The sequence below is a fragment of the Crocodylus porosus genome, unplaced genomic scaffold (genome assembly GCF_001723895.1).
Source record: "Crocodylus porosus isolate Cpor-Errol unplaced genomic scaffold, CroPor_comp1, whole genome shotgun sequence".
In the NCBI taxonomy this organism is placed as follows: Eukaryota; Metazoa; Chordata; order Crocodylia; family Crocodylidae; genus Crocodylus; species Crocodylus porosus.
In genome coordinates this window covers 5,634,791-5,661,271 of record NW_017728924.1, presented here as the reverse complement: position 1 = coordinate 5,661,271, position 26,481 = coordinate 5,634,791, and the positions used below count along the sequence as shown (strand labels likewise).

At 42.1% G+C, this 26,481-nt stretch overlaps 1 protein-coding gene across 3 annotated transcripts in view; it reads left to right on the top strand.

The window, feature by feature from the left end:
- Positions 1-26,481, top strand: part of AFF2 (AF4/FMR2 family member 2) — a 524,595-nt gene that overhangs the window by 396,519 nt on the left and 101,595 nt on the right. For all 3 annotated transcript variants that reach the window (XM_019540274.1, XM_019540273.1, XM_019540272.1), the window contains one exon: positions 24,297-24,348. In XM_019540274.1, coding sequence (XP_019395819.1) covers positions 24,297-24,348 — 52 coding nt within the window. The remainder of the gene's footprint in view (positions 1-24,296; positions 24,349-26,481) is intronic.

Genomic DNA, 26,481 nt, shown 5'->3' with positions numbered 1-26,481 from the left:
TTTCTCTTTATTACATTTTCCCTCTTCCCTTCTATAGTGCTATGGGATATGAAAAATAATATACATGTATCTCTTTATGCAGCTGTTTTTATATGTATGTCTCTGAGGGGGCCATCTATGTGATAATTGCAGAATCATGTGATAAATGAATTTAATATGAGGCTTTGACTGTTTCATCTGAACTCTGCCTGCTAATTTATCGCTAAGGCTTATTCCAAATCTCTGAGCATATTCAAGCAGCTCCTGGGTTTTAGGTTTTTTTGTTTTTTTGTTTTTTTAAATCAACCTACCTGAAAAATATTTCCTCTTCCTTTTTGCAAACATGAAATTTCTCCCCTAAATTGTACCATGCAACCCATTTAAATAAATTCAGCATAATATAGGTAGGGCTCATAACACAACTTGTTGTTAGCAGCACACTCCATTAGAAATCCTGGTTCTCATTTCCTTACAACTTTGCCAACATTGGGTGGGAGTTTTCTATGCCAGGTGTCTGCCTCAGGCATGACTTTTCTGGAAGATTTCAGCCAAATAAAAACTCAGGCATTTCTCGGAGTGAGGATTGGGGAAAAAAATACTGTCTTAAGTCACGTTTAAAAACTTGGCAGTTTTTTCTGTGGTAGCAGTTGCAGTAGTTCATTTACGGCTTTCTCCGAAACAATACTGTAAAATAGGCAATAAAAATACATATAGTAAAAAGTATATGTAACAAAATAACAATATTTTGTATGTTTGTTGTATGTAATAAAATAACCTTTTTTTCTGGTGAAAAGTGGTAGCTCTTCCAAGTTTAAGAGCAGGGGCATTTCGGTTGAACGGTGGCCTTTGGGTCAGAAATATAGCATTTGCCTTCTCCTTGAAAATCACTTAATTTGAACTTTTAAGTAACTTCAGTTTGCACATACTCAGTAGAGACTTTGTAGAATTGCTGGAAGACTGCACTCTACTTCGGGTGACCAGTGACCAGAATTGGCTGGGACAGTCCCAGGTTTTGGATGCCAGTCCTGGCTGGCTGATGAAAATAAAAATGAGCGTCCTGGTCATGGGGCGCTGGGTGGGAAGGTGCAGCAGCAGGAGCTGTGAATAGGAAGCCCTAGCAGACAGCAAAATTGCTCTAATAGGTTACCTTGATTAGTGTAATGACTATTAAAAGAGGAGTATTAACACCTGTGATGAAAACGATGGGTCATTAATGGGCCATTGACTCTTTAGATGCCTGAATAGCAGGGATTTGGGTTTTTCATTTCCCCCCGGGAAACAGAGAAAAACACGGATTTTCCCCTTTACTAGAGGAAAATGTGGTTTTCTCATTTTGACAGAAATGCATGGATTTTTCAGGTTGGCAGCGAGGTCTCTGCAAGCGGGCAGATTTCCAGCCTGCAAGGGGCTGAGGGGAACGGGAGGAGGGCGGTCAGGCAGGGGGCACCATGTGCATGTATATGCATGTGGCCTCCAGGCAGCCTGGAGAGCAGCTCCTATGGGTGGCGGGGAGGAGGGATTTAGGCCCCCCATAGAGAGGAAGGGAAAGACTTGGGCAGGGATGGGGCTGGGGCTACTGCCCAGCTGGGTGGTGGGCCCAGGGCCTCAGTGCATCCCAGGATGTATTGCTTCCAGCGCCTCCCCCACAGCAGGGCTAGAGCCCAGGTGTCCTGGCTCATAGCCATGCCCTTGCTCACCAGCTCTCTAGTGGCACATCAGAGCTGTACAGGCAAGCCAGCTGACTTAGCCCTAACTATATATTCCTCAGCATCTCAAGAATAATGTTCCTTAACCTTGGAAACTTAGTAATGATTTTTTAATGTGCGTTTGTGTGCATGTATTTAATAGTTGGCTATACAACAGATGTTAATCAAGTCACTGAATGCACAAGTGGAAGATGCTGGCACAATAGAGATGAGTATGGTATAGAAGAGGTCTGTATAGAATAAAGGTAGACACCAGTAGAAGAAGGATGAGTCTGTGGTTAAGACACTAGTTGGAATCTCTTGCATGATTTTGGGCAAATCACTTCATCTGTTCATCTCAGTTCCCAGCATGCATCAGGAAATACTACCATTTTCCTCCTTGTACTTTTTTTTGCGTGTTCAGACTGGAGCAAACAGGACTTTCTCCTATTATGTGTTTGTACAATGGGGCCTCTATCCATATGTGTCCTCTGGGCACTCAAAGACCAATAGTCTAGTGGCCTATTGGGCGACTGTGCTTAATGCAGGCTTCTGTAGCCAACAGCACACAAGGGATAGCACAGCCAGCCTCACATCCAGCTGCCTTTGACTACCCAGCCTCAATGACCACATGCACGCCTCTTTACAGATGGATCAACTGGGGTCAGCTTTTGACATGAGGCCAGAGCAGGGCTCGAACTCACACCACTGAAATTGTAGCAAGACACCTTAACTCATTTGCAACTATGTCCCTACCTTTTGCAACTACTGTATGATAAAACAAAATACTGAAGTAGAGTTATGCATAGCGAAAAGGAGACAGAAATGCAGAATGCTTTAGGATGTTTTAAGAAAAAAGGATCTATTGAAAAAATTTTCATTAGATTGCTACAATAATTTCAATATATCTTCTATACCATGGTAGGTTTCTGTTTTTTAAAAATGAGTTGAACCTCTGTTAAATGCTATAGGCTTTTCACATCAGATGTTCTAGCATACATTTGAGATGACCACATTACTCCAGAGTAGTGAACTCACAAAATGAGTTATGCAGGCAACCCCAAACGAGCGTCCATAAAACTTTTATACTGCATTGCATCATCATGGAATTTGTTTATGCCACATATTTTATAGAAAAAACCTGTATTTTAGAATATATTAGAAGGTTTATAAAAATTTTTACTAGTGCTATTTTTCATATCCATCTAGCACCAGGCTGAGCTAACCCCTGGAGTCCCAAAGCAAAACGGCAAAATTACGATAAATATATTTTAGAAACCTCTAAAAATAAATTAGGGGTCAGATTCTAACCCTTTTTCTATGTTGGATAGTACCTTCCTCCATGAGAACCCCATAGGGTTCAGCAGTTGAGCCACGTACGCAATGATACCAGGCACGGAGTCAATCTAAACTAGCTTTTCCCTGTCCACAATCATGATGCCATTTTAAAAACCCAACCTTGCGCAGTCTTTTGTTGCTAGAAATAAATGTTTCATCCCATAAGAAAAAGGATTTCTTACACTGATGATGAGTAGTAGCAGTTTTACAGCAGCCGCTTGTTCACATAGCTGGAGTGCAGGTGCCAGGAAGCAGCAGCCAACACTTTAAAAGGCAAGAGGGAGAAAACAGTTTTCCAGTGGGGGCTGCCTTTCCAGTCCATTTGAAGGGTAGTGTCTTGGTGGGACAGATGTGTGACTATAAACCTATATTCCTTGTCACTAATTAGGGACCACATAGCAGGAGTGCGTGGAAGGAAATGTAGATCCCCACCTACTCTTATGATGTAGCAGATATAATGCCAGTTACACCGTTGCTGATATAATGCCTCCCTCTCCATGATTTGGGCCTGTTAGCAGTCCGTGACCTTCTGTTGTCATGAGAAATATTGTTCCCCATGCACTTACGTCACATATCCACATCAGCATAGTTGTGGTACATTGTAAGAGATAGTTTTTGTATCATATCCTATAACACAACTGTTGTGTTAATTTTATTATAACGTTCGCCAACCCTAGTTGGCCCACGTTGCTGTCAGTAGCAAAAACTCCAGTTGACTTAATTCAAGGCAGGATTGGGCCATAACTGGACTTTCCTTCTCTTAATAAAAATACCTGTGCAAATGAAACACCCCTGTCTGAGGGCAGTTAATGAAGGATTGTTGACTTCCAGCTGTACACCTAGGCCAACTATCCACGGATTCAACTTCTCCTTTCATTTCCTTGGTTCTGTTGAATAGGAAGCAGCTATCAAACTGCATTTATGTTCATTGAAACCACTTGATTAATTGACTGTTCTTTGAACCCTTGGGACCTGAGGTTGAAATATAGCTCAGATGTAAGTGGCAGAAGCCATTGCAATGGGATGGGGCTATAAAAGAGCACCAGTGAACTGTCAGTGGGCAGTCCAGGTTCAGGTTCAGGTTCATGTTTATCCGTGTGGAACGCACTAAAAGCAAAGACAGATGTCCAGCTTATCTCACATAGTCAATAGTAATAATATGTACGGAGGCTTCTCACTGTGAGCTGAGCCTACTCCTGCTGTCACTATGTCTTTATGCGTCTTTAGGGAGAAAACCTGGAAGGCAGAGAGAAAAAAAAGTAAGTGTTGCCAGCAATCCCTGTAGGCTAGCTGAGGAGTGGATGTGTAAAGCATTTCTTTCTGCATAAACATTTAGAAATCAGGCTCTTGTAAGTCAGGGAACCACCAAATGTGGTGTGAAGAGGCAGATGAAGCCTGCCTTCTGGCGTGCCGGCATTTGGCGATTGATGCTGAATGCAGAAAGGCTCCCCCCACACCCCCTCCTCCCCGTTTTCAAACCACATCTTAATACAAATCAGGTGAAAAATAAATTGAAAAAGAGCAAGCCTGAGATTACAGATGTGCCAACTTCATATTGTTCAGTTTAGCCGAGGTCATGCTCAACCCATCAAGTTCACATCATTTAGTATATGGCCACTGAGGTAATATTCAAGCAAAAGAAAAGCGGTTGGAATACTGATTTGCCCGTCCTTTGCCAGCTGGCTTCATTCAGATGTACAAAGCACGTTGGCTTCAGGTATGCAAGGAACGCTACCTCTGCAAGGACTACTGTTTCTAAAAGGATATTCAGTTCCAAACCGCTTCTTCGGGCTCCAAGGCTTTGACTGCAGATTGATAGCAAAGAGGAAACACCTCTTCTAAGTCGCTTGTCTCTTATTCTGAATTTAAAAATTTAGAAGCCATATTAATGATGGTGCACTTAATTTAGCCGTAAAAATTTGCCAAATGAAGAAGAGATTTGCATCGCAGCCTGTGGCATAGGGAAAAGTTGAATTTCCTAAGAAAGCCTGCCCGTAGAGTTACTGGAATCTGTTTCTCATCCATGCTAGTAATGTTGCCATGCAGGTTCCCTGCAAACAGGTATAGATTTATGCAGATTAATTTGGTATAGTACAGTGAATTGCCACAATGATATATATTTTAGAATTACTTCCTAGCACAGGCTAATGGCTAGAATCAAATAAAACATAAAAGTAGATTTATATAGATTGCTGTATAAATCAGATAAAGCTTTATGTTACCTACCATTGGTAATGGAAGCTTTTCCTGCAAATAATATAGAAGTTGTTCATGTAATATTTTCATTATTTCTAGTGCGAGTAATGCAAAAAAAAAGAGGCAGAAAAAAAAAAAAAGGAAAGGGAAAAGAAAAGAAACAAACAAGTCTGTTGGGTTTAGCCACCATTAAACATCATTAACCATAATTTTACCTGACAGGCTCTCTCATCTGATGATGGGTGAAATGGCAGAAAAGTAGACTGAACAATTGCATAAACTCAAATGAAATATGCCCTTGTATTATAAGTGTGCACAGTTCAGTCAGTTAAAATAGAGCAATTTATTATGCTTTAGCAGCTAGAGCTTAATCTGGTTTTAAATAGACTTAGTTTTTCAACTTCGCACAGAGACTTAACTGACTTGAGGAGATGCATGACATTTCACTACATGGGGGCTGATACAAATTGGATAATCTGAAATAACTTTATTAGAGCACTGGAGAAAATAATGTGCTTTTACAGGAAGAGTGGATGGCCCTTTAAGAAAAAATGGCTGTGTTTTCTTTTGCTGCAAAATCAGGAGCAAAGAGTTCAGGGAGGAGATGAGAAAAATACAGACTGAAGAGAATTCATGATTGTGTAACACACAGTGAAGCAGCAATACCCTGCAACGGGGGGCAAAAGAAGAGGGGGGGAGGCTGCTAAAATTTACATAAAGTATAGGGCACTCCACCCGGTGTCACCCTTCATAGCACTCTTTAAATCAGGTCCTAAAAAATTATCAAATGATGTGAGCAAAATTCCATCTTACCTGCATTAGAAACCCACTGTGCTCTTGGTAAGTGGCTTGATTCATTTGCTCTGTGCAGTGTCTTTTGCAGTCCTTCATTGCATTTGATTTTCCGGTGTGATGTTCTGCATTTCCATTATTTCTCTAACTTTGCACCTGCAACTCTTAGTGCAGAGCATCCTCAAATATTGGCAACTTACCGATTTTCAGCATACCTGGTTTGCAGTGGAAACAGGTAGTAAGACATAAATTAGCATTTGCATGCACCGTTTATTGCCAGCAGCAGTGCCAGGTGTAAGCACTTGCAGGTGCAACTTTGCACCAGCATAATGAAAGCCATTAAAGAGGGAAGCTATATGAAAACGTAGAATTGGAAGGAGGTCTCCTGGCCCATCAAGTCAAGTTCCCGGCACATGGAAGCAGTCATTTATGGGAGAAATCCCCTAAATTACCACTTCAGGTCATGAAACGCAAAATACCACACACTTCATAACACGCCATAGGTAAAAACAGGGAAGATGAGAGAACTGCTAATGCTCTGCCACTATCATTAGCAGTTGGTTAACACCCTAGGAAAAGGATGCTACAGAAAAATTGACAATGAATTCTCTGTCTAATCAGCAGTGGGACTCTAGAGAGCTCAGGCTGTGCTAACAATGGAGCAAGGGAACCTTTCACCTTAGGTTACCAGTTCAAATTCAAGGCAGATTCGTAGTGAACAAAAGTCATTACTGTCTTAGAGCAGTTCAGTAGCCTACACTAAATGAATCAAAGGTCTCAGCCAGAGTCTAATGGACATTTGGGCCAAATCACAGAAACTACGCTCTTAATTGGTATTCCAGAAGAGTGTGGTAGCACAGAGGCCAAGGACTGAATGGGGATAAAGACTGAATTTGCCCGTTTATTTAGAGCATGGTAGAAGCCCATTGACGGTGCATTTTAGGAAGCTTACTCTACTAATGACCATGCTACCTGCGTTCCATGGATAAAGAGAAGACAGACCCCTGCACAATCCAGCATCTCTCTACAACTCTAAATACAGCTTATTTAAAAATACAGGTGGTAACAATAGCAACTGAGCTGTCTGAAACATTGCGCTTCCTTGAGAAAAGGAGAGCCCAATATATATTTTACTGGGGTAACCTGAAAGCAAAACCTGACCAGTACAAAGTCTTCACGGTCACCTCAAAGTGAGACTCGAATAACTTCTTCATACCTCTTGGGAACTTCACGTGCTTCACAGACTGGTATTTCATCCATGAGGCCTGTCTGAACTGTCTCCCACTCAACGGTGCCATCCGCTACAGCCACCGAGACAAGAGGTGCCAGAGGTGTAGCTGTGGGAGTGAGACCCTACCCCATGTCCCGTGCAGCTGCAAGCCCCATACAAGAATATGGCAACTGCATCACAGCGCTGTTCAGGACTGGGTGATGAAAGCCGTCTCGGTGTCAGTCAGGATAATAGCCGTGAACCATACCATCCCAGGTTGCCACAGCCAGCTAGTCTCAGACATTGTTGTAACAGATGAGGACAAACAAAGGATCCTGATGATTGATGTGACCATCCCCTTTGAGAACCAGTGGCAGGCTTTCACTGAAGCCTGGGAGCAAAAGCTGTTGTAATACAGGCCTCTGGCTGATACTCTAAGGGAGAGAAGATAGGATGTGATGCTGCAGGTGCTGATTGCTGGGTCACTTGAAGTCTGGGACCCAAACAACGGGAGCATCCTGCGAGCCTTTAGAGTACCCTGGCTGCTTAAAAACGGATGAGACACAAAACTGATGAGGCACCTCATGATATCCAGTACCACCCAATGGCCAAGAGACAAGTAAGCTGAGCATATCACTAGCCATCTAAATTATGAAAATACCCAACCAAGACCACCTACCAGAAGCAAAAGTGAAAGGATGAACTGACCACCCCTCCCAGCTGTTGCTCCACCCTACACATACCATAGATCCCAAAGACTGTTAATGTATTCTCCACCCCAGCAATTGTATACAAGATGCTAAAACCATTGTCTAAGAACATCTTACCACCTTACAACTCTGCACTCTTCAATTACCATGTGCAGGGTCTTACCTCTTCTATTCAAAGCATGGCATTGGGGCTTCTTAACCCCTCTAACCCCTTTAGGCTGTGTCAACATACACCAAGTGTGGACTCATATAGCTACCATGCACGGGGTCTTATATGCTCTTTCAGCTCTACAAAACCATGTCAATAATCATATTTCTCAACATTTTCTAATAAAGTTTTAAAGTCCCACTTCTGCCTTCATGTACATTTCCACTGAAGTCAATGGAAAATAACTGTGCATGGCTGACAGCAACACCATAGGTAACATGCAAATAGATTTTGCTTTGGAGTGTTTAAAATTAGTATTTTTTCACACTCGGCATTTGAAAATACAAATAGTTTCTGTTTTAGCATTGTAAGAAGAGTAGGACAATGGAATGAGCTGCCTAGGGAATTTCCTTCATTGGAGTCTTTGAAAAAGAGGCTAAATAGACATCCATCAAATGTTTTAGGATCAGCAAATCATGCATTTGCACAGGGGGGGTGGAAAAATGGTCCCCTCCTGCCCTATTGTTATTTCCAGAACCAATAATGTCCTATCAATATCTAACTACCCAAAATTGTGATTACAAAAACATTTGTACCTACAAATCAAGTGGTAGGGCATCTAGGATGTAGCTATGTTGGTCTAAGGACATAGGCAGACAAGGTTCCTCGGGTAAATCCGGTATCTTTTCTTAGACCAACCAAAATAGTTGAGAAAATTCTTCTTTGTGAGCTTTTGGGAACAAGTGCCCTTCTTCAGGCTTCAAGTGGTGGGGCATCTACAAAGGGTCACTTAACCGCACGTTATTACAGGCACAACATTACAAAAAGCCGCATAGACGCCCTATAGGAAAAGTCCCCCTAAAACTGTACCTTGCAAACTCTTTTTGACTGGAGCTCTAATGGTGAAACAACAAATGTTCAGTTTGAATACCTAGGCGCCTGCAATTTGGGAGTGTTTAATTGTCAACAAGGGAAGATATCCAGGCTCTTAATTCATCAGCATCTGTCCTTATAAAATTGTATTGAGAAGGAGCAATGAGTAGCCTGATGAAAGCTTTAATTTACTCGTGACTTATTGTTTCCACAAGGAGTTGTTGTAGATCAATTTGAGAACAATTACTAGGTGAATAAAAAGTGAGAGAGAAAAAAAATCAAACACAGCTTTAGGATATAAGTAAAAAACCGGTAATATAAAATCAATCAAAATATTTATTTTGCTGCTGAATCCAAAGTATTACTGACAAGCAAGGGCTGTATTTTTAAGCACCACTGCTGTTTAGGTTTTCCCAGAATATATAACTGAACATGTCTTATGGCCATCTTGTTTTCATGTAGTATTTCATCCTCTGGCTTTGTGGGGGAACTTTATGCCAAGAGAAGTCACTGGAGACTGAGTGACAGATCAGGTTGTTGTCCCACATTCCCTTTCTACTAAATCACAGTTTTCTTTAGATGGAAGGTGGCTATTGTGAAGCTGTCAAACTGAGGAAAGTTAAATGGGCTGAAGTGAAGGCTCGTGTTAACAATAGCAGCTATCTCTGTCAAATGAAAGCTCAGCAGACAGTTACAAGGCAATTCGGCACTGATGGGTGGTCGATTAAAAACAACAAAAGGCAAGATGAATGAAAGGGGAAAATCCCTATTACTTTGTGGTAGGAGCAAGGGGAGAACCAAACCCCCACCCCAAAAAAACCCCACCCAGCCCCATCACGGGTTGAAGAGGCTTGTAGTTAGCGTGACCTTCATAATCTTGGATATGGCACAATACAGCTGACAAGATTATTTTCCCTTGAAGCAGCACCGCGGTGTTTTCATTGGCAATAATCTAGAAGAATAAAACGAATGCAGAGTTCAAGGCAATTGAAGGATTCTTGATTCTGATAACACCTGGGAACAGAGTGCCACCAGAAAAAATAGTGAGGCTTTCCTCTTTAAAAAAAATATATATGACTTGATCATTTTTACAGTGTCATATCTCAGATTTTGAAGGTTACACTATAGACAACCAGAAGAGGATTAGAGGGAAATTATCTCTGAGCTCAAGGGAGTGCCAATTTAAGTTGGATCTGAGATATAACATTTGCATTACCTTAGGAGATGAAAGGTAGCATTGTGCCCTGATAGCTACCCAACTACCTAACCATATGTATCGACTGGATTAGTCTGAAGATTAATAGCCTATACACTAAATGCAGTGTGGATCGTGCAATGTACCTTCAATGGGACTGATCCCGCTGAATTTAATGTCAAAACTCAGTGGGAGCAAGACTAGTCTTGTGGTTCATACATTGAACTTAAGTTAAATATATGCTCTTTGTTCAACCGAAGGCAATTTTTTTTGAATGATTGGGTTTTCAACTGCAGGTATGTAGGTGGGGGAGATGTCAAAGTTATGTAAAATAATGAATGTTATAAAGAAGCTAGGTCAGACGCTTCTATCTACCTTGGCTAGGACTTTCAAAGGAATGAGATATTTGGAGCCTAGTTGCAATCCAATAAGAAGCAAGTGCCTAACCCCCTTAGGCTCCCAGTCCCTTTCTCCAAGACAAATACAAGACGACTTTCAATGAAAAGGAGAAGTTGGAAATTTAAATGGAAAAAGAGAAACGCCCAGCTAGGACAAATAGAGGCAAAAAGTTTAGGAGGATTCAGAAAAAAGATTGGAGATTTACATGGATGTGCAGAAGGATTAGAGTAAGGATTAGAGCTAAAACAAAGGCAAGAAAGAAATCATTTTGGAAGGGAAACGAACACTTGTACTTCAAGACGTATGCCAACCCCCAACTAATGGGGGTGAGAAAGAACCATTCCTTATTAACAAGAAATGAACAACCTACTGCAGGGTTTCTTGTACCTTCCTCTGAGGCAAAACCTTTGTTTCAATGCAACGCCAATATAAGATGGCAATATAAGTTCCTAAACATTAACTGGGTAATTTCATGATTTCAAGCCTAATTAATAATAGTATTCACCTATACCCTGCCATTATTCTAATTGTTCATTTTCCATTAGCACATTAGGTGCCTTAGTCACGGACCAAGACTGTACTGTGTCAGATCCTGTGTACATGGAAAACAAAAAAATCTTATAATTTAGGTATAAGACCTTACACACATACAAGGGGAGGGTACCAGGAAACAATGAGGCAATACCATGGCAGATTCTTTCATCCAAGTGTATGTATCATTTGATTGTAGCGTTTTTCTGCACTTTTTCAGGCCTTGTGTTTTTGATCAGGTAGCTAAATTGATTTCAGCGCATGGCGAAACCAGTCTTACAGAATTATTTCCTGTCTCATAAAGGGCGGACAGGCTGGCACTTAACATGTTTGGGAATGGTTGGGGGCAAAGCCTTAAAACAGGAAGTCAATGACGATCTTTTGAGGATCATAGAAATTACAGTATAGGTCATGCTCCCACTGGGATCAAAACCATGGTTATGTCTTGCAGGATTAGTTATGAATAATTTAGGCAGCAACAGAGCTTACACACATCTTTGTTGTAACCTTTTAAACTAATAGCCAAAGATGCCGCTCCTGACTCCTCCTTGCTTTCGCTTCCTTGACGTTTCGTATCCCGTTGGAGAGGGTTCTGCTAAAAACAATTTAGCTTTTAATGCAGGAGTCACCTCAGGCTTCTTAAGGAACATTTAGAACAGAGGCTGTTTGTGAGTGCGATTGTGTGTGTAGGGAAACGTTGAATTTTTCAGAGTTGTCCCATAGGAAGAGAGAGAGAAAATAATTTGCCATTATGAATTTCAGGTCAAAATGTGGTTTTACCATGTGCTATAATTTCGAAGGTAAACAAGCTTTCAGCAAAGCTAACTATATCAGGAGACTTGTTTAACATGCACAGAAGGCACTGTTAAATTATTTCAGTGCCATAATTCAAAATGCTGAGGAAAATTCTCCTGTATTACAGCCAGTGTAAGATTGGGTCTGTAGCCAAGTACATCAACATAAATGTTGAACTGTCTGGGGAAATACAAGCCTCATACTGTTACTTAGGGGAAAATGTGCGCAGACATGGTGGAGCCCCTTATGAAACAATCCTCATTTTGTTAAACAATAGGATCAAATTTTCAATCAGGTTATCAAGCATATTGCAGCCTTAGAGCTTGCCAAACAAAGTGAAGTACCAGTATGAAGGCTGATATATTTTTACAGAATTAATGATGTATGAAACATGGAAGTGGAAACAGATACATTTTCATTTTATCCTCTGATATTTTTTTCTTTTTTTTTCTTTTTTACATTATGAGTGAAAGGAAATGCTTGGAAGTATTTGCAATTATTCCTATCTGTTTATCTCAGAGTAATTACAAGAGCAAACAGTGTCGTGCCTTGCGTTTGGATGCCAGCCTGAAAACAATTGCCCGAGTGAGCAAGGGCTTCTTGAGTGAGCAAGTGTTTTCAAGATCAGTCCTGGCGCTTGTTTTCCACTGTGCATATGTGATACATTATGAATAATCCAGCTATGGAAATCATTTAAATATTTTATTCCTCTATTCTTTTTAGTTATGTGGATTGTGTGTGGTCTCGCTATGTGTATGTGCACGTACGTATTAGTCCTCTTTTACACTTAAAAATGTGACCCATGGCGTGCCTGCTTAAACAGGAAAGGTTGCACTGTCATAATGAAGATCTGCTTATCTACACAAAGATAATGTGCTGATCTAGTGGCGTTTGTGCTGGTCTCTGGATGGATGGGCCTTTCTTTCTTGCCTTTTGTTTTAGGTCTTATCCTTACTCGAATCTTTCTGCACATGCATGCAGCCGGGGACCCTCTTTCCACTGGGTTTCTGCCAGAGTGCAAAAGTTTTCCTAATAAAGGTACACAATTCCCCAGGCAGGCTGAACACCTGAGTCACTTCTCATCCCCTGCCGCACCCACTCGCCCAATTCCCAGCGTGCTGCTCCCCTTAACGGGAGTCCCGTTGAAGAGCCGCTCTTAGCAATCTGCTGTGGAATAGCACCTCCCATTTGAATTTCCTTTTTGAATACATTGTTGGCTGTAATATTATTTGAAAACCCAGCCTGGGACGTGAATGCTAGTGCTTGTAGACAAACACCCGCAGGGAAGCTGTAAGCCCCTTCCCTGCAGCCCTACACTTGCCTCCGAAGTGAAATGTTGCTTCATCATCTCACCTTTTCACTGAGAAAGACCTCGCCTGAGCAGCCTGTATCGAACACCTTAAGTCTCTCCCCTGGACAGGCAATGGTTGCTTATGTAGCTTTATGGAGTGGTTGTCCATTAGCACTGAAATGAAGCATCCAGACCTCTTTATTGGGTTACAGGACAGCTCGTCCCCAACAATTCATTGTGGAGGACAAATTGTCCCCGGTGATTCAGCAACCCGGCAGCTTGAGATTGCTGTCAGAGAGTCTTTATTTATTTTCATACCTTTACTCATCATGAATTAGTTATGGTGCAATCACAGTGAATTATTTAAAATACAAGACTCTAAAAAGGCTCGAGTGTAAGCAGTATTTCTCAGGGAAACTAGTGAGATTTTCTTTGGATTTGATTTCTGCCAAGAACTTGTGCTTTCTGCGGGGTGATGGGGGAGTCTAGCAGGGTTGGGAGGCTTTTTCAGTATCTCTTGAACTTCTTCCTGAGTTGGTAAGATTGCATCGTGGTAGCAAGTCTATAATTCGAGTACCCTGTCATTCAAATATCAGTTGTTTCTTTTCTACCCAAAGGGAAGATTCTGCTTTTTCTCGGGAACAGAAGAGACCCCTCTCCACCTCCTCCTCCCTTCCCTTCACAGTTACACTGGCACAAGGGCATATCCCACATAAAAAGATATGTATGTATTTGGTTTTCTATGGGTACTTTTCTTTTTATAAGCCTTCCCCACTCTTGTTCTCCCTCTTTTCCACTTTTCACCTTCCTTTTTATGAAGACTTTTTATCTCTTCCCTTTCTGCTGGCTTTTTTGTCACAGCGTGCCTGAGCTGAGCGTGACCCTAATATCATCCAAGTTTGCCTTAAAATTACAAAACACTGAGCTCAGTGGCTCAGTGATATTAGGGAGGAATGAGTTTGCTTTCCCTGCTTAAGTGACAAAGGCTCAACAAAAAGTTCACTAGCAGGGAGCACGCGTGACACAAGAGTGCTATGAACTCACTTCAGGTGCTGCCTCCGTACCGATGGAAGAAAAGTTGAGCGCTGTCCTTCGGGAGAACTGTTTTCTTCTCCTTCCATCTCCTGGGAACAAGCGTGTCGTGGCCATGAACTCCATTTGAAGGACTCATAGAGGGAAGGCGAGTATACAGAGTGCATCTGTTAGTTGTGGTCAAGGGCCACGTAAAGGCATTACACGTCTACCAGTATAAGTGATTGGAAACCAGTCTATACCCATAACAGAACAGAAGTTCAGCAACACATGGACTGGTTTAAAAATGGCAGAACCCGATCTAAGATTTGCCCCCTCCCGCCACTAACGGGTGAAGATTTGCCCCCTCCCACCACTAAAGGGTCCTCTTTGCTACTGATCTAAACTGCGCCACTTATGGAAAACTGCAGCTTTTTTAATGTCTTTACCCAGCCAAAGGGTTATCTTGTGTTGCAACTAAAAAGAGTTTGAAGAAGGAAAGTAGTTTTGTGAACTGGGGTCAGATTGCCAGTTCTTGGGTTGCTGGGGTGAGCCATCGCCTAGCCACTGCCAGGCATTTACTTGACAACCTGGGCTCTGCAACCACAGCCAGGATGTTCCCTTGGACATGCATCGTTGAGTGTTCACACTGTACCCTGACCATAGTAGAGGCATTTGTACTCTGACAATATTCGAGGCATGTAGAGTCTGTTTATACTTTCTGCTTTATGGCAGGTGCAACATAAACTAACATGTCTGAGCTTGGGTAGGATGGGGCCAGGGGATGGATACTGGCCCCAACATCTCCCACCTTTACTAACAAGGCAGTGCAGCTCCGTAGTTTGGAGCTGACAGTGGTCTCCTCTGCAGCCGTGTCCCATACTGCCAGGTAGATTTCTCCCCCTATTTAAGATGGATACGATACATTTCACCCTGTGTCTCCTTTCTACAGTGCTGTAGATTGGATGAGAGCGGGTGATATAGGAACTCGATGCTGTTTTTCTTATTAATACTGAAGAGCCTAAGTCTTTCTCTGCTACATTTAACATTTCTAAATGTCATAAACAGTGTTTTAAAATTAGTTGCAAATGGCAGAAACCTTTTTGCATTCCCTCTAAGAAGAGTTCAGACTTGCAAGAAATGTGTCAGTCTAAAAGATATTAATGAATGCGCAGAAGCTGCTTCCATTCCAAACCAGGTTACTGAAGCTTAAAATTTAGCAGACACAACTCATTTCCAATATACAGAAACAAAAGAACCCGGCTCTTCAGATATGAGATTAGTCGATCTAAGGGGAAAACAGCACACACAGGGAGATTTGTGAATGTCATGTTGGTGCTGACAGCTCATCAAACAGCTCCTTGAAGGACTCACTTTGTTACCAGATTAAAAATGGAATAAAATACAAGATAAAAGAATATAATCAATGAATAAAATTAATATACTTCTATGCATGCTACGGAGCATTGGATAGACGAGCCTGTCTTACTTTATTTGTTCTCCATAGAGCTACTCATTTTAATATCTTTTCTGGGGTGTTGTTTGTTTGTTTTTTAATGTCACCTTAGAAAGTTTCTATGGAATTATCGATCGTTTTTAACTGAGTGCTAAGTTTCCAAAGCCTTTGTGGGTAAATATGCCAACAGAAGGCCTGTTTACCAGACTACAGACTGATGCTCTGGTGAGGGGAGAGATTTAATCAAATAAGGCTGCAGTTAGGAGGTATTTTTAATTTAGAAAACAGTGGAGATGAGCACCTGTCACAAACTACATTCTGGAGTGCGTACTGCCTTTGACAGGTAGTGTCTGCCAGAATGATAGCAGTGGACGTTATGAATCAAGGTGCATAGAGGTATGTAGAAACATTGTGCACTGGAGAAACTTGCCCTATTTAGCTGAGCTAGAGCTGACACCACCTGGGAGCAAACTGCGATCCTTCCTGCTCCCTGGACAGGTGCAATTCCAAAATTGACCCTAATCACTTGTAGGCTCAATTTTATCAGAGCCCTACACAAACACGGTGTTCTCGTTTTTATTACTATAAACTGTTGACATCATCATGCCCAGTCAGAAACCTGAGATTTTTTGGGGGGGGGGGCGGGTGGAGCTTTTAATCCCACATCATAACTTTCCTTCACTCTTCTTTGGATTTTTCTTTGCACGCGCCGCCTTTCTTTTTGTTGTCTTGTCGGTGTTTCATATTTGGGCCAGTCCAGAGGGGTGCAGCGGTGCAGACACTGTGGTTGTCACTGCTGTCCCCAGCTGGCCCGGGCATGGGGGACGCCGGAGCTGCTCCTGCTTTAGTTCAGCCACGGGCTGCAGAGAGCAGCTGGGCGGGGAGCAAAGCTCTTCTGGGGACTCAGGCAAGTTCATCCTTCCAGCACCTGCTCTCCTGGCCAGCGGGCGATGGGGATGAGAGGTGCAGGCGTGGGGGGTGGCGAGGGGTGGGAGCTGGAAGGAACCCGGCACCCCCACAGCCATCACCCCTGAGTTCAAGTTGGGCAGGAGCGGCTTTGGGTCTCCTCTCATACCCCGGGTCAGCCTGGAGCGGCGGTGGCAGCAGCAAGTTCGTCCCTCCCGCCCTTCGTGCACTGCTTAGCTGCCGCAGCCAGCCGAGGGTTTCCAACCATGCCTTGCTCCGTGGATGACAGGCGATGGGTTGCAACCCCACTTTAGGATCAGCCCATGAGCCCAGCCAGACTCACGGGTGGGTGCTGGCACAGGTTTCCATTTAGAGATGCTTGCGTGGAAGCTTTGGGATCGTGTTCAGGCTCTTTGGAGACGAGCTTGGAAATGGGATCGTATTCTCTAATATGGTCGAAAGCCAGGAGCGTAAAGCACGCAGGTAAAAACGTGTCATCGGCTTCTCCTTTCCCCTTCGCTGAGCTCTCATGCCAGTCTCTTGCTTCCCCTCCAGGTTTAATGAAAAACAAAACGCCGGTCAACAAAGCAGCAGTTCTAACGCACTTAGCCGCAACTTAATATTTTAGTTGCCTTGAAGAGCTTTTTCTACATGGAGATTAATGGATGGCTAGATAAAGGGAATTCTTCTACTGAAAGAATTCATTCTGCTTAATCCTTTTGAAATTAGGAGATGATATGGGGAGATGAGTAATGAAGTGCACTCTCTGATTGTGAGGTACCTAATAGATAACCACAGGGGTTACTTCTGTCTCACCAGCTGTAATTACACTAATTACTGATATGGTGCCAGAAACACTAAGGCAGACTGAGTGTGACAAAACAAAATGGAGTGTTTCATAGCAAGTCATATTTCTCCATCAGCTGGCCTAGGGGGAGGCTGACCATGTTCGAGGGCTAATGTGTTCGATCTCCTGCGGGAGGGAAGAGGCCAACTTGCCCTGCTGCTTGTATCATTTCCTTTTGGCTACTATACCAGGCGTCACGGCAGTTACTCAATGGGGGAGATACGTGACAGATTCTCCAGGCTGAAAGGTGGGGGCTTAACCCATTCCTAGCTCTTTTCTGGTGGGAGCAGTACCACTGAGGCCAATGAATTCGCTCCAGTGAGTCAAGGCTACTCACGTGAGTCAAGGTTTTCAAGCACAAGTCCGTGATCAATGGTGAGGACGTACAGGGAGAAAATAGCAGAGGTGGAGAAGGAAAAATTAATAAAATATCTTTAAATATGTATAAAACTGCTGAACAAGTGGCCATGAATATCAGGTTAAATGGTGCTTGTAAATTCCATTTAATCTTTGGAGATTTGGTTTTACCATAACTTTCAGAATATCTCAGAGGAAATATTTGAAAGATGACTTGCACATTTCAGCAGGAGAATGAATATGAAATTTCAAGATTTATGGAAGGGAAGTTTTAGAACAAAGATCCTGGTGGGGGTTTTATTTTTTCTTCTTTGGAAATACTCTACCATTTGTTTTCATTTCCCCAGCCTTTTTGTCCACTGTATTATGAACTTCTCTTGGGAAATCTATTGTTAGATGTTTTCACGCACACAATCCCCCCTCCTTGATAAATGATAAAATTGGGCTTCAATGTGTGCAACACCGTCTTGAAATTCATCTGAATTCTATTATTCAGTTTGTCATTTGCATGATAACTTGAGTTACCACTCTCTGAGAAGTATTATGTAATACAGAGAAATGCATCAGGAAAATGAAAAACAAGTTCAGCATAATGTCCTCAGGGTAAAAGCGGTTTAGATGATATTGAATTGATGGGCTCACTTCAGTGAAAGTTCAGAGGTGGAAGAGGCTGCATCTTCGCGCTAGTCAGTATTCAGCTGGACAGTGACCTCCCCAGCAATGTATTCCAGAAAACATTAAACCGTAGAGTTAACAAAGGCTTCATAACACATGGTTGTTATGTGCTACTTTTTTTTTTTTTACCTTTAAAGACATGGATTTGATTCTCGCCTGTTCAGGATTTAAGTCTTATTTAAACATCACAAGTGAAATTTGGTACGACATGCTGAGTTCTCTCTTTAATATTGAACGGGGCAACTAGACGCAGTAGTCTGGCCTGTGCCACCTGAATCTAAAACCCACAGCACTCCCATTTAAATCATCCATTTGTATCAGTGGAAGGAGAGCGCTGTTTTCTTTTAAAGACTTACAAGCCATTTGTATAGTACCTGTACCTGCCACCACTTTTCCAAATAAGCGTTTTCCTGTGCTTTTCATGTCACTGCATGCAATCTCTTTACCTTGTCTCTTCTGACATAGTCAAACCCTAGATGTTACCCACTCTCAAGGGACAAGCCCAAGGGCATGGGGTCAAAAATGCGGTCTCCCAACTGGGTCTGCAAGCACATGTCTTGCAAAGTAAAAGTCTGTTGCAAGAATCCTGGATTCCTGCAGGTGGGGGCCAACTTTTTTTTGGCAGGCGTGCCAGCCTGATCCCCTTCCCCTGCCTGATCTGCTGCTCTGCATTCTGCTCGCAGCCCTGTGCTCTCTGCCTGATCTGCTGCTTTGCTCTCTGCTTCTTACCCTGTCTGCGCCCGTACTGCATGTCCCCTCACCGATCTGCCTTATGCCACACCCGAAGGCTACTCAAGCCACGTGTGGCACCAGTCCCACAGGTTGCCTACTCCTGTTCTAGGTCCTTTAGCGAGAACAAGAGCCTCGTATGTAGAAACTTCAGTAATACTAACGCACCAGTCACGCTTGGCATAGCATGTGTGTTATTTGCTTGATTCATACACATATGCTACCCCCCCAACCCGTGTTTGCCAACGTAAGGCTTCAATGAATGCACTTTTTGTACAGAGCTAACCTTCTATGCGGCCTAGTTAACCGATGCCTGGTTCTTCTTCCAGTTTCTACTCCATCTAAGTGAAGCTCAGGGCTATGGAGCTTGGAGATGAGGGTGAGTAAGGAGGACGTCCCCTAGAGCCTGATCTTGATAAACCTCCTGCTTGATAAAGATTTCTCACCATAACTGGAATTGTTTGCACTTTAAAAACAATATCGCCTAAACACAACTTTGTAGAAGCAGAGCATGGAGAACAACACACTGAAGTCCAGGAAGACTGGAAGGAAAAGCACAGTGAAGTCCGCGAAGTCCACTGAGGAGCTACATCTCATTTCCCTATAAAACATTTAGGCACTTCACTGATGAGTGTTGTAGAAAGCTAAAGAATAGACTAAATGGCATAGGTCCCAGTTCAAAACCTATGGAAGGGAATGAAAAGACTTCCATTGATTTCTTTGGGATTTGGAGCAAGTCCAAGATTGGATAAATAAATAGCGTTTTTGGCTTGCCAACTATGATAATATCCTTTTGGGGAATTCTGAAGCTCCTAGTAAAATAATGTATAGAATTACTGAAAGTGAGGTACCTGATGCTTATGCTGTTCTGTGGATACAAATTATTTCACCTCTTCCAATCAAACGCTCATTTGCAAGGTCTCAAACTGACAAATGTGATGTATGGAAAGCATTTATTGAAGTAAAAGAGATGTTTACAATGGGGATGCCTTAGGATCACCTCTCCCGCTGTACTCATCCAAGTTCAATGACAGCGTAGAGGTCTTGGATTGAGTCACTGTCCATGTTCCATGATAGGTTTTATTTTCTTTCTTGCACATCAGCGGCCTGTTATTTCATGGCTTCCACGAATGTTGAAAACAGTTTGTTCCTTTCTACCTGAGCATGTAAAAACTGTTGGAATGTGGTAAAGTGACTCCGTAAGTCATACATTTGCAACGGGTGCTGGATGCAGAAGGGACTGTGGTTTGGAACATGACCCCCTGTTGAAAGAAGTTGAAGACTGGTGGGACTCCGAAAATATTTTGACAACATCTGCCACTAAAAGCATAGAGCAGAAAGGTTGTTCTGTTTGGCAAGGCTGCTATTTTGTTAGCACACACTTATTTCTCATTCAGGCTGAAAAATGCATGGAATATGGGAGCGTGGGGGGGGGAAATCCACAAAGTTTTGGTCTGCCTTACCAAACCTAAATCATAACCCTTCCAAAACTATGTTGAGTTCAGTTCACTTTCAGTCCCTAACGTTAAGCTTCTAGGCATTCACACAAGCAGCGGGGGTGAACCTTCTCGGCAGGTCTCCTATGACTGACACCTTCTCCCTGCGTGCCACTCCGATTCCCTTTTCTCAGCCTGCTCTGCTGCTCTGCTCCCTGCCCCACATTCTCTGCCCCTCTGCTGCTCTGCTTTCTGCTTCCTGCCCCGTCTTTCACCCTGCTCCCTCCTGGATGCGCCATATGCCCCACACGAGCTGTCCATACCACTTGTGCAGGTTGCCCACCCCGACCTAAAGCTTGGTGCAGGTCGATGCCTCTGATAACATTAAATGTGTATATGTGTGGTCCTCACAAACTCATGCTTCCAAAACCTTTGTTGGATCCCTTTGTCTGTCTAGTTTTCTGACATACAAACAGTCCAGCTGGGAACAAATTTATCCCTGGAATCAGCAGGTGTCCTGGGCAGTCAGAGAATTGCACCTCTCGATACCATGGGTAAAAGCATCCCTTTGTCACCACATAACAATTCTGCAGGAAATTCACATTCCAAATTATAAACCCCTGAAAAAGAATAATGGATATGCTGACACGGTCGTAACTGTTGCAGTATAAATGGCGTGGCTCTAATAATGAAATCAAAAATCCTTCTTAATCCCACTCTTTCCCTAAAGTGGTGTTATGCATTAGGCATGGATGAAAAGACAAACACGTACATGTATATTCAATAATAATGTCGGCTAGGTCAGAGACGAATAGGAAATGAAATGAATTCATAACACCTCCAGAGATGGCTCTCTGATACAGGCAGTTTTCTTTTTGATTTACCCTCATTGACTGTGTTCATTGTAACTTTAATACATCTACCAAATTGTCCTTTATTAACTGCTGCCCTGATATTACTAACAAATTCGAGCTGCAATCTCCAGTCATGTGTTCTCGAGTTTAACAGCTGCACAGCACAGTGCTGTATAGATCATATGCATATTTACAGGGATCTCACATTCAAGAGGACCTAATTTCATGTTCAAACCATACAGACGGTGCTTGAAAGTGCTGCAGACACAGAGCTCTTCTGTGTCAGGGCTTTGAGGGTACAGTGCATTACTTCTCTAGGCATGATGATAGTGAAACAATTACCTTGGATTAAGGTGGCTGGCAATCTTGAAAAGTCCTTATTGGGCTTTGAGTGTGATCAGATGCCACCTGCTTATAAATGAGAGTTAATAGAAACATTAAATGTGCAAGCCACCATGACCCGTATCTCCAGAATATTAAGCACATTTAAAAATAGCTGAAGACCATCTAAGTCCTTTGCTTTCTGTAAAAATATTACCCTTTCTAACCAGCATCCTCCGGGAGCAAGTTATCTGAACTCTTGAACGTTCCACTTTCATTTGTGCCTACTGTATATTTTTTAATTTTTTCCCTCACTTCTCCCTCTACTGTATATTTATTGTTGGTGCGTTATTCGGTTTCTCTAATTATTCCATCTGCCACTTAAGGGTGATGCGTTTTACAGGCTGTGTAGTTTAGTTGTTTAACCTTTGAGTGGGGTAACTGAATATGATGACGTATTCCTCATTTAGCACAACAGACTGAAAAGAATTATGTACTCCAAGTGATAAACTTGGAACTGCTGAAGAAGGACCAAAATCCAATTTTTTTCTTCTCTCCAGTCTTCTAAACATCTATTAGTCTTATGAAAGGAACTCATAAATCCTGAAAATTTAGTTTATCTGTAACCAGCTCCAACAGTTGTCCTTCCTACTAATCATATTTTATATCTATTTTATACTTCTCAATATTCAATAAACATGCCTTGTGCTTACTGCACTTGTTATAAAGTGTATGCTGTAGACACTTTCTAAAAACCATTATTAATCGACCACTTTATACGATGGCTTGGGTAGTGTCGTAGAGGAACTCATTTATCTTTTTATGCTTGCTTCTTTGTTCTTTCCATTTGTCTAATATGGAGTTTCCTTTTTTCTTTTGGTTCATTTCTATCACAATATGTCAAGAAGGGATTTAATATGTAACAAAATGGAAAAAAAAAAAACCCCTGCAATGGCTAGAAAGAAAAAAACCCTTCAGGCTTAATTCATGAAAAGATCACTTGTATTATTTCTTCTTAGATCTGTGCTTTTTTTTTTAATAATATGGACTGCATTATCTAGAAGTGCTTCTTTAAAGAGACAGATATTTTACATATTAAAGTGAGATGTCAGTTTAAAGGAGGAGTTTAGGCCTGAATTAAAGTTAAAAACGATGTGGCCTCATATGAGGCTGGTCTGACTTTGTCTGCAAAGTATATAATGAACCTTGCTGATAACAGTTTAGGCTTTGGATAGATTAAGGTGCAACGATAGGTTGTGAATGGCACAGCAAGTAATGCCACAGAGAAACAAATGAATGTGTCTGCTAGAGATAAACAACATAAAAAGTTCCCGTTCATCACCAAAACCCAGACCTCTAAAGATTAATATTTACTGGAGATTTCTTAGTTTTAGAAGACTTGGTCTTAGGTTTTATGGGTTCACATTTTACAGGGAAGCATCTGCCATATATCAAGAGGTTAATGACTAGTAGTTTCATGTCCAGATACTTTGTAACCACTGAGCTGCCCGACAACAGAGGTCACTAGAAGACTGATGTCTTACAAACCCGTTAAAGTTCTCCTTGCTCTTTCCCGGTTTCAGAGCACCAGCAGGGTTGGACCTGGCTGATATTTGACCACTGGGAATCCTGTCCCCACTTTAGAATTCCTTAATACCAGTAGACTATCATGATTTACTGGTCAGCTTCAAACAAAAAAAATACCATCCTCACAGAGCACATTGATTGTTACGGTTATTTAAAGACTAACAGTAAAAATTCATAGACTCCAGTCTCCATCAAAACAAAAAGGAATCAGTAATTGCAATTTGGGAGTCTCCTACGATGACTAAAGGAGAGAAAGGAATCTTGTCAGTTTTAGTGGATGTCACAACAGCTCTCATATATACACAGTGTGTCTACACATGCATTTAAGCGCGCCTACGTTTAATATGCATTAGTTTAATGCTCATTAAGTGGATTTAGGCAAACATCTACATGTGCAGGTGCATTAACACTGTCTGTGGACTGCGATGGGACTGAAGTTAGTCCAAGTAAGTCACGCCACACACCCAATGTTAATGCGCTTTAACACGTCTACACATGCATTAGTGTGCTTTAAGTATTCGCGCCTAAAGTGGATCAGTTGTTGAGCATCATTATCCCAAAATCACCATTTTTAAAGCACGTTAAGGGCACACATATGTCAAAGTGCGCCCTAAGGCACCTTAAGTTTAGGCTAATATGCCTTAAAGCATCTTGTGTAGACGCTCCCACAGATTTCTTATTTCATCATCTACTGATAAATGGATTTGGCCTTGAGAAGGGATTGGATAAAGGTAAAAATGGACCTAAAAGAAGCGGCTCACTGTGATCCAATCACAAGTGTGGATATGTGGAATCTGGTTAGGAGCCTTTGTCTGTTCGTGTTTCTGTGGTCATTTCTATTGTAGGAGAATGAAGAATCTGGAGGAATATAGAACCAAGTAAAAATGCCTAGGGGTTGGATTCAGCCCTTAGTTTATAAAACGATGTAATTTGTAAATTAAATGTAAAGTTTCGTTGTCTCTGTCTCTCTTTTAGAATGCTTGAAGATGATCTGAAACTCAGCAGTGACGAAGATGACAATGAACAGGTAAAATACCTGACGTGCATATGGCATACATTTTGGGAAATGCTTTTTCATCTATTGAATGTGAATGTATATTTCTTTATTATATGCCTATCAAATCAATTTCTGTGTGGGTTTCTACATCTGTTATCATAGGCTTTGTCTACCCATATAGCTGTATATAGTTAGTCTCTTACAACTGTACTTTCTCACTCCACAGAGTTACGCCTTCTTCTGAACTCAGAGTGCCTTGTTCCAGTTTTGTTTAATCCACTGTAAAAGTGGATTAAGTGTTTTCCTTTAAATCCCCACCTTACTGTAATCCAAATTCACTTCAAAGTGTAAAAAAGCTCTTAGATTTAGGTTTATTTCACCAGTTAATGGTCCTGACCCCACTCCTTGCACTCAGCTTTCACATTATTTACTATTTCCTGGGACTATCTTCTACTTGCTTTGCACTGTCAATGCAAAGGGGTCAAGAAGGCTGAAAGCGGTGAGAAATCAGGTCCCTAACTTCCGTTCCAGCCAGTGTGCAATAGGCTTGGAATCTGTGTCACCAACCCAAACTGAAAAACTAGTGATATATACCCACTTGTGAGAGGTAAAGCTTCAGGACTTAGCTGTGAATCAATAGCAGACATCTCTGAGTCAATGTAGGACATTAATGAAAAATCGTTTGCAAAAAACTTGCTGATGCCATTGTCCTTCCTTCTGTTTTGCATTATAAATATTTACAGTCATTGCTGAGAAATCAAATAGCTAGAGTTCATTTGTTCTACATTTTCATTAATAAAGACTCAGGGCCTTTGTTGAAATTTTTCCCTGGTGTAACTTCATGGAAGACAGCAGAAAAATTTTCCTCCATATCTTTTAAAGCAAAACAGTTTAGCAATGCCAATACCATCCAGTTTTCATGTTTCTGTAATAGTCATTATGATGTGTAATGGGAAGCCTTGTGCACATTCTTATTTTCTTCCTCAAAAGGGCATTATTCCAATACTCAGATCATCACTAGGACTATGAAAAAAAGAACGATATTGATGTCCATAAGGATGTCTCCTTAGTTACAGCCTGACAAATGTTAGCTGGATGTTCTCATTTATTTGTCAAATCACCTGAATTCTCCCCTCTATCCTGCTTCTCCTTCTCTTTATGGATATGCCATGAAATATTTACATTCTAATGTCAGTTGACTCCTGGATCATAAAAGTCATCATTGCTTAACGCAGTATCCAGGTGCCGTGCACTCAGATCACAAGTCAAAAGATTGAACGCCTACATTTCTGCTCTGCAGAGTTCTATAACTTTGTGTAGCATGTCTGAATAACCAGTTTACTGTTTTATTGGAAATGTCAGTTGAGGAAAATTGGCCAAAGAATAACTTAAAATGTAACAGTGAGAATGAGAGGCCCAATATGCTCTCTCTGTGAATAACAATACCAGATCAAAAACACAGTATTGACCAGCAGCCTGGCATTTGGGGCCTGGTTCATTTCTCACACTCGTTTTATCTGTGTTTTATTACATTCAGCAGAATTACCCCACACTTATGTCGGTATAAGTGAGTACACAGTCAGGCGCAGCAGGCACATCTACACCTACATTTACTCCAGCCTAGATTTACTGTGCAATAAAATACTCTGGAGTAAGGGTTTTTGGGTAGGTGTCTACACATCCAGAGATTAGGGAACAAATTTTCTCCCAGTTCTCTGCTGCCCTGCAATGGGCTCCTGAGGCCACGGGGGGAAGCTCCAGGCTCCCCATGGGTGCTAGTCCAGGGGCTGGCAGGGAGCATGGAGACAGGAGACAGCTGTCTTCTTGCCCCAGGGACTGCCTGCTGCTGGGGCAGGGAAAAGGTCCCCATGCCTCAGCAGTAGGAAGCTCCTGGCCTTGGCTCCCCAATCAGGGGTATGGGGCTTAGAAAGAACTGCAGGGGAGGGGTAGGTCCTAGCCCCCTGCCCCAATCTGCCAGTTGGGCAGCTAGCAGCTAGCTCACTGCTTGCTTCCTCACAGACTGATTGTGGTGAGGGTCTGGATATACCCCACCCCTGCAGCTCTTTCCAAGCCTCATGCCTTGATCACCCGATTGTGACATGAGGCTGGTATCTGCTCCTGACTGGGACAGTTTGTAGCCAGCCCCAGGCTGCGTGGGGTAGT